The sequence below is a fragment of the Rhipicephalus microplus genome, chromosome 7, assembly GCF_043290135.1.
Source record: "Rhipicephalus microplus isolate Deutch F79 chromosome 7, USDA_Rmic, whole genome shotgun sequence".
NCBI lineage: Eukaryota > Metazoa > Arthropoda > Arachnida > Ixodida > Ixodidae > Rhipicephalus > Rhipicephalus microplus.
This window is the reverse complement of record NC_134706.1, coordinates 114,974,649-114,986,927: the sequence shown is the minus strand read 5'-3', so window position 1 is coordinate 114,986,927 and position 12,279 is coordinate 114,974,649. Positions and strand designations below refer to the sequence as shown.

The following is a 12,279-nucleotide window of genomic DNA, read 5'->3' as shown; positions in this document are numbered from 1 at the left end:
ATGAGTAACATTCCAAGCAGCGCGTGGGTTGACTTGAGTGTTCCGTTCATCAGGGGTAACTTGCCCAATGTTAACACGTTCTTCCCAGTGGGCCACCATCAATTCACTGTAGTTTACGTTGCTGTCACTCGTCCCTAATTCTTCTTGGGGCGCGCTATGAGTGGTAACCGCCACGCCAGGCGAGAGCACTTGGGTTCGTCGCGCGTTTGCAGAATCTCGTTACCCGACGCTATCCGGTGATTGGTAAGGAACTGTAAAGGGGAGAGACCACAACCTCTCACACTGCTACTTACGCAGGCCCGAATGCGCTAGCGCATGCCAGTGCGTTTTGATTAGTGTACAATGCGTTGGGTTATCACGCGTCTGCAGACTCTCGTTCTCTGAGGCCAATACACGGGTGCTGAGACCCTATAGAGCGGAAAGGCATTTATGTCTTACACAACTTTCACGGGGTGGCACGCGCGAGCGTGTGAGTGCGTTCTGGCAGTAATTGGGTCAAATGTATCACATGCGCCATAAGAGTAATCAAGCCGCTTACCATTGCATTGAACTCCGCCATAAGCTGCTTAGCATCTAATAAACAGGAGACACAACAGTGATGGCAGCAGGGAGCACGCGATGATGGGCTGTTGCAGCGTTGTTCCAAGCTTCTGACAATTGATATGGTAGGTGAGAGACTGTATTCGCTGTGTTCATTTGTGAAGGAAGCAGGCAGCTGAGACTTTCATACAGAAAAAATGTGCACTTCATCCCACGCGACGTCTGTGACCGTCTCAGGCAGTAGATAAATCATTGGCCTAAACTTTGCAGTCAATTTACCTAGGTTGCGCTATTACGGCTTTATTTCTTGTGCATTGTAAGTTGCCTATAGACGTACGAAGCGCATTCTGCAAATGTCTCTGTCGACTTCCTCGACAGAAAATTCTGGTTTTACTCTCTTTTAATGAAGCTTAGATTTGTATTTTCAAGTGTTTATGAATCCGCAAGGCCGTATAAGCAAGGTGATAGCTCTGTGTGGTTTGCGACGTTTTTTTCTGGATATGTCGGCCGTATTCCAAGCATATTTGTCACTTTTTTTTGCAAACTATACTTCAGGAATGTCATACGCAAAGGATTTGAGGTTCCAAGCCTTTAGTTTATTTCGAAAACTATATCCTTGCAGTCTTCTAGGTACAATTAGGGACGACGTAATTTTTCTGTCGAATCCCATTTGTTGAAGCCAATGACCTGGTCTTATGTTTGGAGCCAACTTCGTAGGCTCTCAAGGAGAATGCACTAATGTTAATGGGACCTTGGGCTGCTGAAGCAGGATTGATGAAGATTGTAAAAGTGACGTTCATACATATGCTGTCGCACTGAAAGCGTTCAGCTACGTGGTCCTGACAAGCAGAGGCCTCAATTGTGGTAGCACTGCTTCGGTAGTGGCTGGTTCGTCAAGTCGGAATGACTTCAGCGTGTGTTTCACAGCTGCATGTTCATTCATTGATTCACTTTCTTTGAATGAAAAAAAAAAGAAACGCGTCCTCCTTCTCGAACGTTGTTAAGCATTAGATGATCAAGTGCGGATACGTAAAGAGCATCCTTTATTCGCAGAACGTGTGCCCCGGACACATAGTGTTCATCAATAAATCACGAGCAAGTTACATTAGAGCACGGAAGTGAAACGGATCGTCCTCGGCACCCACAAAGTACACCAAATATGCACGAAGTACACGAACTTTAATTCATCGCTCCCGGAGTTTTGTAAAAATGTTTGAATGTAGTTTTCCAAAAAACCTCAAAATCCTCTCACTTGTTCTAAACACCTCCTTACTTAAGCTTGCAGTCTCTTTCATTTATCTTCTTATTTCTAGCTAGGCACAAAAAACACAAAAAACATCTACATCATTATTTTATTTGTCTAAGAAGCATAAGAATCACCGGCACGTACAGTTACGCTTGTTGCAGACATGCAAAATTGCCTCTTGCGACTCACAGTCATTCAAAGAACTCTTCACTAGGCTTTCAAAACACAAAAAAGCGAGTGCATTTTCGGCCTTTCAACGCACTTCGTGACGCAGACTGTACCTCCAGTGACGTTCACAAAGTACATGCTTTCCATTGGTTCATGTACGCGTAATACCAGATGCAGCCACCCATCCGTGTTTTCTAGTCTCCCACAACTATCGTGCGTGAGGAAGCGATCACCATTTCGTGTGTTTATGATTTATCAGGCGGCAGAAACAACATGCAGTGGAGACGCACGAAATCCTGGTAGTTTCGAGCGCTTTTTGCCCAAATTGTTCATTTGTTTTAAAAAATACGGGATGAGGAGGATATCACTTGGGTGAAGTGTAGGCAGGATAAGGACTTAGCAACTCCCTCATCGTTGAACGTGGCGTGGTGAGGGGTCGCACAAGAAACAAACAAATAGGTATCATCCATAAAACGTGACCTTGTGTCTTTCAGATAGATTTTCACTTTTAGGGGCGAAGCTCCTTAGGGCGTGGACTGTGCGTCCCCTGTAGCCTGTATGTAGCCACCTCTAGTTTAGCTCTTGCAGTGTTCACTAGATGGCCATACCGTCCCCTGTATGTAGCCACCTCTAGTTAAGTTCTTGCAGTGTTCACTAGATGGCGGTACCGTCTCCTGTATGTAGCCACCTCTCGTTTAGTTCTTGTAGTGTTTACTAGATGGTGGTACTTGTAGCTGATGATGAAAAGATGCAAGATGTTATAAACTAGAAAGCGGTGCTTGTAGTTGATGAAAGACGCGAGATCTTATAAAATAGGAATGATGTCACATATGGCGCGTGTCATTGGTTGAAGGCAATCGTTCGATTTAGTGCGGCGACGTACGCTAGGGGGAGCGATGTAATAAATCGAGTGGGCAAAATATACAGAAGATTCATGGTTTACCAGGTTTACCTCCGGAGCTTCGCCCACTCATCATCAATCACTTCGTGGATATGGCGGAATTTTTTTTCACTTGAATCAAATTTGGCATGCCCTAATTCTAATTTCGGCACTGCCGTATCAAGGGTCGTTCCGAGGTCTATGGTACTTTGTTCGCGCCGAGCAAAGTCGGTCTTGATTTAGCTTTTTAATTCCAATGGTGTATACCCCGAACTACGCGCAACTTTTGTGATTCTAGTAGTGGACTGTGTCGCAGGTTATCACGCACTACCATTTTATGTTGTGAACGATGTCATTGATGTCATTCAAGTGCATATATTGAAAGGTGATTTAATGTATTTCGAGTTAAAAACGAGAATGCTGTTGCAGTTGCAAAGTATTCCTGCCATGACAATGAATTAGTGTGTGAAAGCTATATGAGAGTATCTCAAATAGGACTTTCATAACGAATACTGCCTTCGCTCTAAAGAAACTCTATGTGGGTAAAGAGCCCAATATTATGCGACTTATCAGTTATACGTAAGCTGCATTCCACGCATAAATAGAGATACTATACTCTTGCACAAGTGTGGTCATTCACGTTTTTAAGTGGTTCTTGCGCGTTTTCATTATGATTCTGCGGTGTTTCACAATCTGAATATTTTGACCTGCTTTTGCGGTATACATTCATTCATTATTCACAAACTTGTATTGTTATTTAAACAGAAACAAGTTGGTTGCACATGGCATTGCGTAGGCACAGAAGAAAGGAAAGTGACTATGCATTCTGACCGGCTTACTCCGGAATGCCTAGTAAGTATTAGGTGTCTGTTTAGCATTAGCAAAAGTACCAATAAAGGGTGACTGTGCTTTGTTAACCCCTTGCATATATACCAAGAGTAATTATGTAGAAGTGAATACAAAGGGCGCTATTTTGGCACTTTAAATGCGCTTAAATTTTAATATTAACTTCGTGGCCAATAGGGCGCATCGGACACGGTAGAGGCTGTAATAATCCCGGTGAATGGGTTGCTGTCTTTCGTCATTGGCTTAATAAAGAGGACCGATTGTATTTTTGTACAAATGTGCACATACCACACTCGAAGTAACGCTGGCGAATACAGTGACGTGTTTTTACCACACCGCGTGAGCATGTTGTGGGTCGGCATAAAAATGCGCATAGACATCAGATCGCATGTGGCGTGGTATAACCAAGAGCTATTTACGACCATTCGAGTGGTAGTTTCTGCGGTACAGTTGCGCATCCCGTATTTCGAAATGTGTGCTTCACGACAAAGAGCGCGTGGGTACGCAGATATTGAGGAGTCGGAAAGAATGTCAAGAAGAGATATTATCCATGGGTCCTTCCGCGCTTCAAACGATATCATCAAGCATTCTGCCAGCAGACTGGAAAGTAGGCAAGGTCGTTCCAGTCTACAAATCAGGTAACAGAGATTCTCCACTAAATTACCGTCCCATATCCTTAACAAGTATCCCCTGCAAAATCATGGAACATGTCATCTACTCCCATATCATCAACTTCTTGGACTCAATGCACTTTTTTCATCCTTCTCAACACGGGTTCCGAAGGGGTTATTCTTGTGAAACGCAGCTGGCCATTTTCATTCACGACTTACATTCTAACCTTGACTGCAACATTCAGACCGATGCTCTTTTCCTGGATTTCGCCAAAGCATTTGACACTGTCCCTCACAAACGCCTAATTCTTAAATTATCTCTGTTAAATCTAGATCCTAATGTACTTGCATGGATAACATCTTTCCTGACTAATCGTTCCCAATTTGTGTTTGTTAATAATCACTCATCTAACCGACTACCTGTAACCTCAGGTGTCCCGCAAGGGTCTGTCTTAGGGCCTCTACTCTTTTTAATTTACATTAACGACCTACCATTGCATGTATCATGTAACTTTCGTATGTTTGCCGATGACTGCGTAATCTACCGATCAGTAACCAACATTCATGACCAAACACTAATTCAGCATGATCTTAACAACATACAAACATGGTGTGATCGTTGGTTAATGAACTTAAATCCTAATAAATGTAAGCTCGTTTCTTTTTCTCGCCACCGTAACCCTTTTGAGTTTACCTATTCCATCACTAATGTTCCCATACAATCAGTTCAATCATTCAAATACCTCGGCATCACCTTGGCTCATGACCTGTCTTGGCGTCATCACACTACTAACATCATCTCGTCTGCTAATAAATCACTCGGGTTTCTCAGACGACACTTACGCCATACTCCGCCTCACGTCAAGACGCTTGCATACAAATCATTTATCAGGTCCAAACTCGAGTATGCATCTTCCATCTGGAGCCCTCATCAATCATACATCATAAGTGAACTCGAATCACTTCAAAATCGGGCTACCAGGTTCATTCATTCTGCATATTCATACGATATCAGCATCTCATCTCTAAAGGCGGAATCAGGTCTAGAAACCCTTGCTTCACGCCGACGGTGTGCCACCCTCTCTCTTTTTCATATGTTTTATTTCAGTTCACTGAATCATCCACCGTACATCACGCCCCCTCCGCACATATCCCATCGCACTGGTCATCCGTTACAAGTCGCATTACCACGTACCCGGACCACTGTATTCCAAGCCTCCTTTTTCGTAAGAGCAGCAAAAGACTGGAATGGCCTTCCTCACGCCACCTGTGCCATCACTAACCCATCTATGTTTGCAGAAGCCATTAAAAACACCGTTGTATAGTTCTCTTTTTTTTTGTTATGCACCACCCCTTATGTAATACCCCTACAGGGGGTCTTTAAGGAAATAAAAGTGAAAGTGAAGTGAAGATATGCCTGAAACAGAAATGGGAGTGATGGGGAAGTTGGCGTCCGAACGTAGGTTTGCAATGAATCTCAATGGTGATCGTGAGAGGGCGTCCGCTTCAGAGCGTGTTCGTTGTGAGCGGTAGACGACACAAATGTCGAATTCTCGTAGGCGAAGAGCCCAATGTCCAAGGCGACCTGGAGGATCTTTTAGTGACGCCACCCAACAAAGTGCGTGGTGGTCTGTCACAACGTCGAAACTCTGTCCGTACAAATAAGGCCGAAACTTCCTTGACGCCAAAATGATTGCGACTCATTTTCTCAGCTACTGAGTAGTTCATTTCCACTTTCGTGAGTGCGCGACTTGCATATGTGACTACGTACTTTGGAATACGGGGCTTTCGTTGCGGAACTGCTCCCAGACCGACGCCACTGGCGTCTGTGTGCACTTCAGTGGGGGCACTTGGTTCATAATGGCGTAAAACGGCTGGTGACGTAAGCAAGCGGCGCAGTATTAGGAACGCGTCGTCATATGCCGGGGTCCAGTTAGAAAGATCAGATGGACCGTTCAGTAGTTGCGTAAGTGGGACTATTATTGATGCAATGTTGTAGACGAAACGGCGAAAATACGACTACAAGCCGATGAAGCTCTAAAAATCTCTGAGTGAAGTCGGCTTCGGAAAGTCGGCTATGGCTCGATGTTTGTCCGGGTTGGGGCGAATTCTATCCTTTGACAGAACATGACCATGTATAGTTAGTTGACAAGCCCCAAAGCGGCACTTCTTAAGATTAGGCTGGAAGTTTGCCTTAGTAAGGCACTGAAGAATTGTGCGCAGATGGTAGACGTGGGAATTGAAATCTCTAGAGAATACTATAACATCATTAAGGTAACATAAGCATATCTACCATTTAAGGCCACCTAAAATGCTGTCCATCGTTCGTTAAAATGTTGCAGGTGCATTGGACAGACCGAATAGCAAAACCATGAATTCGTATAGGCCATCTGGCGTAACGAACGTTGTTTTGGGATGGTCAAACTCTGCCATCGGAGCCTGCCAGTAACCTGAACGTAAGTGCAGTAACAAAAGAATTCGGCACCTTGTCGGCAATCGTTAGCGTTTTCGATGCGAGGAAGAAGGTATACATATTTCCGTGTAATTTTGTTCAGTCACCGGTAGTCGACAAAATATCTAATCGAAGCGTCGTTTTTCTTCACTAGCACAACAGGCGAAAACAGGGGGCTAGAAAACGGCTTGATGACACCGCATTAAAGCATATTGTCCACCTGCTCTGCAATTACACTTCGTTCCTTTTGTGATACGCGGTAAGGGCGTTGCCGCAAAGGAAGGTGCGTTCCAGTGTAGGCTGTGTGAGCGACTGTGTTAGTTTTACTCAGTGCCTTTTGAAGAAGGTCAAGTGAATCTCCGAGTTCATGCAGAAGTGTTATTAGGTGGTCCTGTTGACCCGTAGGAAGCTTTCTGTCGATGGAACGAGTAAAGATATCGGAGAAGTAGCCATTCACCGTAAAAAGAGGAGTGACACCGTTTAGTTGAAGTTGCTGGCCAGGGTCTTGGGACACAAAAGGCACAATAATGTTGTCATCAACAAGAAGAAAATAGGCCAGTGTTTCGTGAGCTCTTAAGAAGAGAGGAAGAGCTAGGATTGCAATCGACAACTCCGGAATTATCTTGGTGAGGTGGAAAAACGGCGTATGGCAAAGACGTACCGTGGCGGCGACTGAAAACGTCAGATGGGGAGAACACACGGTAAAGTCGGACAATTCAGTGCGATTGACGGGGACAACGATGGCCCTAAGAGGAGGAACATCAATGTTGGAAGCAACAAAAAGCTTGCCAAGGTGAGTGCGTTTGTTGTCGTAGATGGAGCATCAATAAACACTGAAAGTTCCACCTGCGGGCGAGCGCAGCCAATTACGGCGTGGCGGTGCGAAAAAACTCCCATCTAAGTATCACGTCGTGGGAACAAGTGGTCAACACGAGAAACTCGATGTGGTACAGGACTTCTTGAATGATTACTCTCACCGTACATACCCCGACTGCTCGAATCAGTTGCACCCTCACGGTATTGAGGAAAACGTGGGAAGGCAGCGTCGTTACTTTTTGTATCAAACGGCAGAGTTTTTGACTCATCAGAGATATGTTGGCACCGGTGTCAACAAGCGCGAGAGTTCGTAGACCTTCCACAAACACTTCCAGAACGTTTGTGGGAAGGGCGAGAATTTTTCAAATGTGACGATTTCACAGCTCGTGCCTTCGGAGCTGCGGCACTCAGTTTTCTGTCTCTACGGGGTTCGGTCGGTGACGCCAAGGGGACGGCGAACGGTAGCGGCAGGGTGAGGATGAGCGACTGGGACCGAATGGTCGGTAGTCGACAGCGGGGTGGTGGTCTACTTTGGTTGGTGACGGGTCGCGCTCCACTGATTGTTGGTCGCATAGACGGGGCAGTTCTCGTTGCGCATTGTATGGGGCCGGAAATGAGTAGTCAGAGTACCCCAGAGCTGCAGCCGGGCCCGTTGCGAAGCGCAGGCTACAGAAGCGCGCCACGTGACCTGGATATCCGCACGCGTAACAAATCAGGCGATTGTCAACTATGCGCCAATAGTTTCCGTCATAGCGCTGCTGGGTCGCTGAAAATAGCATCGTTGGTACTCGTTCAGGTTGGGGAGTCGGCACAATCAGAGGTCATGGCGGAGTAGCCGAAACAGCAGTTTAAGTCATTGGCGCGGGGACAGATATTGTCTGAGAGACGGATGGCAGTGCCTCAGAGACCTGCGCCTGTATTACCTGCCTGATGGCGGGCGCGAGACAATCAGAAGAGGGTTTTGTTGCCTGTAGATACGACAGACGCGAAAGTTGTCGGGCCACCTCCTCGTACACATATCGTTTGATTTCCTAAATTATTGTGTTGTGGTCTTCACCGAGGGTCAATGCCATGAGAGTTTCACTGGTAGCCGCTGGCCGCCGTGTAATGATGCGTTGTTTGCGCAACTTCTTGAAGCTCTGGCAAAGAGTGGCGAGTTCGTACACGGTACGTGGACCCTTGGCCTGCAGCATCTGGAAGGCGTCGTCGTCGATCCCCTTCAAGACATGTTTGATCTTGTCTGCTTCTGTTAATGAAGGGTCAAGGCGCTTGCGCAAATCGAGCACATCCTTGATATACCTTGTTAAGCCTTCCCCCTGAAGCTGTGCACGTCCCCGTAGGCGCTGTTCAGCAAGAAGCTTGCGTACCTCGGGGCGATCGAACTCATCGGTAATACGTAGCAAAAAGCACCGCAAGTAGTGACTTCCGAGCGGGGGTCGTTAAACCAGAGACTTGTTACCACTTTCAGGTAGAAGGGTACATATTTCAGCTTCGATGGGTCATCCCACTTCTTCCTTGCGCCTACATTTTCAAATGTCGACAGCCAATCTTCTACATCTTGCTCATCGGTACCATCGAAAAAAGGTGGATCCCACACGCGTATTGCAGTGGGCACGATGACCATCGGAGGCTTGGTCGTACCTTGCTGGGTATTTTCTTCAGCCATTTCTGAGATGCCAGATAGATTCTTGTTGCGGAGTTCTATATTGAGTTAGCCAGCATCTCACCACACTGAAACAGGGTTTATTGGTGTAAGTAGTACTTGCACAGGAGGTCTATTGATACGGAAAGCAGATGGCAGGAACCGACACAGGGATCACAGCACTCGGGGCAGCAGCTCGCGCTCGGCTCCTCTCGCTAAAGACGTGACCCAATGCGGCACATAACCTCCTTCCTCTTAACACAGTAGTTAAGGCCACTTGCAGGAAGTGAGAGGGTGTTCCGACAGTAAACCTTGGCACGCCTATAGAGGTATTGCAACCTTTTCTTGGAAAAATCAGCTATGCTAGTGAGAAAAGAGTGTACAACTTCTGAACAGAGACAAGCTTGCCCGCTTGCACCTCACAAACCCCGAAAACATGCTGAGAATATGCTTTGAAATTCTCTTGCCTTTATATATGCAGACAAGTCACACCTGGGAAATGCAGATTTCTCGACTCTAGAAAGCGTTACTGATCTGAACGCTATAACCATAGTTTGAAAAGATGTCGTGCTTCCGAAGGTGCAGCGACCCGCCGCGGTGGTCTAGTGGCTAAGGTACTCGGCTGCTCACGCACAGGTCGTGGGATCGAATCCCGGCTGCGGCGGCTGCATTTCCGATGAAGGCGGTATTGTTGTAGGCCTGTGTGCTCAGATTTTAGTGCAAGGTAAAAATGCACAGGTGGTCTAAATTTCCGGTGCCCTCCACTACATCGTCTCTCATAATCATTAGGTGTTTTTTTTGACGTTAAACCCCACATATTAATCGTCAATCAATCCGGAGGTGCAAGGTCAAGCAGCGATTGAAAATAATATTTTGAAAGGAGGGCCTGCAGTTTTCTTTCTGTCGCAGTGTGATAATCACAAAGGCTTGCTCTAGGTCGACAAGAATAATCATGCTTAGAATCTGGAGTCAGGCATATTATTCCTGAATCAGCTGAACTACGTGTGGGAAGCAATTTCAAAGAAACATTGTGGCTCTGCCAAAGAAACATTGTGTTTTGTTCCGCCATTGTTTAGAAACGTGAGTCCACATAATCAATTAACCAACTAAAGTAAGGCTGATTGGACAAAAACGTCAATCAATTTAGCCACGCAGCCATGATTCCATTTCAAAATGCGATGAAAAAAATAGACATCGAAGTAGTAAGCTTAAGTCAATGCTTCGACGAACAGTGAGAAAGAGAGAGAGAAAAAAAAGGCTGGGAGGTTAACCAGATATTGGCATCTGGTTTGCTACCCAGTGCTGGGGGTGGAGAAATAGGGGCAAGAAAGAGGGGTTAGATAGAGAGAGAAAAAAACGCCTGCGCACTCATGTGAAAACGAAAACACACACAGGAAGGCCATCCTAGCTACAACTGTTTAGTAAGGCCGGTCGATCGCAAAAAGTGTAGTAACGCTTTCAGGGCCTTCTTCTGTGAAGTTGCATCTTTTCGATATTGTAGAATTCATTGTTCAGACAGAGGTTGGTTATCTAATTTGCTGAGTTCCTTGCGAAGGAATAGTCGTTGTTTACTATACTCTAGGCAGCCACAAAGAATATGTTGGATCGTTTCTTCTTTGCCACAATGGCCACAGACTGTGGTGTCGGCCATCCCAATACGGAAAGCGTAGGCGTTGGTAAACGCAACGCCCAACCACAGCCTCCATGACAGGGTCTGGTCTGCTTGGCGAAGCCTCGACGGGACTTGAACACTTAGCGCAGGCTCAAGCGAGTACAGTCGGGCATGCATGAAGTGTGGCTGATTCCATTGCGATGTGGTTTGCTGGCGAGCAAGCCTGTGGAGCTCTCGTGCAGCATCTGTCCTAGAAAGTGGTAGTCGTAATTTATAATCTTCTATGTGGGCTGACCGGGCAGCTTGATCGGCCAGTTCATTGCCGGTGATTCCACAGTGACCGGGTAACCACTGAAATGTAATTTGATGCCCTTTCTCAGTCAGGTGGTGTATAACCTCTGCTATCTATAGTACAAGCTGCTCGTGTGGTCCACGGCGTAAGGCTGATAATAGAGACTGCAGTGCCGCCTTGGAGTTGCAGAAAATAGTCCAATTGCGTGTAGTTTGATCAACGAAAAATTGCAGCGTGGTACGAATTGCTGCCCTTTCTGCTGCCGTTGATGTTGTTGTGTGAGATGTCTTGAAATTAATTGTCGTGGCCAACCTTGGTATCGCTACTGCTCCTGCTGAGCTGCTCGGCTGAACTGATCCGTCAGTGTATATATTGTGGCAAAGCCTTCGAACAGTGGGTCGTCCTCTCGAGTGCCTTCTAGTGGGTCGCCCTTTTCATAAGAAGAAGAGCAGCTCGTGCAGAGAGTCGGTCCCCGCATTGACTGTCGCTGTCGTGAATCATCAACGAGGGTCCACCAATAAACGTCTTAACAATTTGGTGGAGAGTGCTGTCCCCTTCAAACATCTTTGGTTCGCATTCGATGCCGTTTGAGCTTTGATCCCGTACCGTGCCCTCTACCATGCACCAGGACGCCGCTCAGCAAACGCTCCCTCCTACACCGACGCCATGTCCCGGAGTCTCCCGCATCCGCGACCCTCCTGTCTTCACCGGCGCGGATGGCACCGACGTCGAGGACTGGCTTGCAATGTACGAACGTGTGAGCGTCCCAAATTATTGGGATGAGGCAGCTAAACTCGGTAACCTGTTCTTCTACCTTGCGGGTGTGGCCGGAATGTGGTACAATAACCACGCATCTGATTTCCCGACTTGGTCCGCTTTTAAGACCGCTGTCGTTGACGTGTTCGGCCGCCCTGCCATTCGTAAACTGCAAGCCGAACAGCCTTTACGTGAACCAGCACAGCAGACTGGCGAGTCCTTCACAAGTTACACCGAGGACATCCTTGACTTGTGCAAGAAAGTCGACCTGAACATGTCAGAGGCTGACAAAATCACGAATGTTCTAAAAGGCATCGCCGACGATGCCTTCACCATGCTCCTGGCCAAGAACCCTCATACTGTGGCAGAAATCATTACATTATGCCAAAGTTACGACGAGCTGCGGCGGCAGCGCTTG

General features: G+C 46.7%; 1 protein-coding gene across 3 annotated transcripts in view; it reads left to right on the top strand.

Annotated features, from left to right (window-relative positions):
• LOC142767045 (uncharacterized) overlaps positions 1 to 12,279 on the top strand; it is a 123,152-nt gene that overhangs the window by 61,016 nt on the left and 49,857 nt on the right. For 2 of the 3 annotated variants that reach the window (XM_075868260.1, XM_075868261.1), the window contains exon 5: positions 3,600 to 3,686. In XM_075868260.1, the coding sequence (XP_075724375.1) occupies positions 3,600 to 3,686 (87 nt within the window). Of the gene's footprint in view, positions 1 to 3,599; positions 3,687 to 6,633; positions 6,748 to 12,279 lie in introns of all 3 variants that reach the window. The other variant, XR_012884726.1, reaches the window with a different exon arrangement.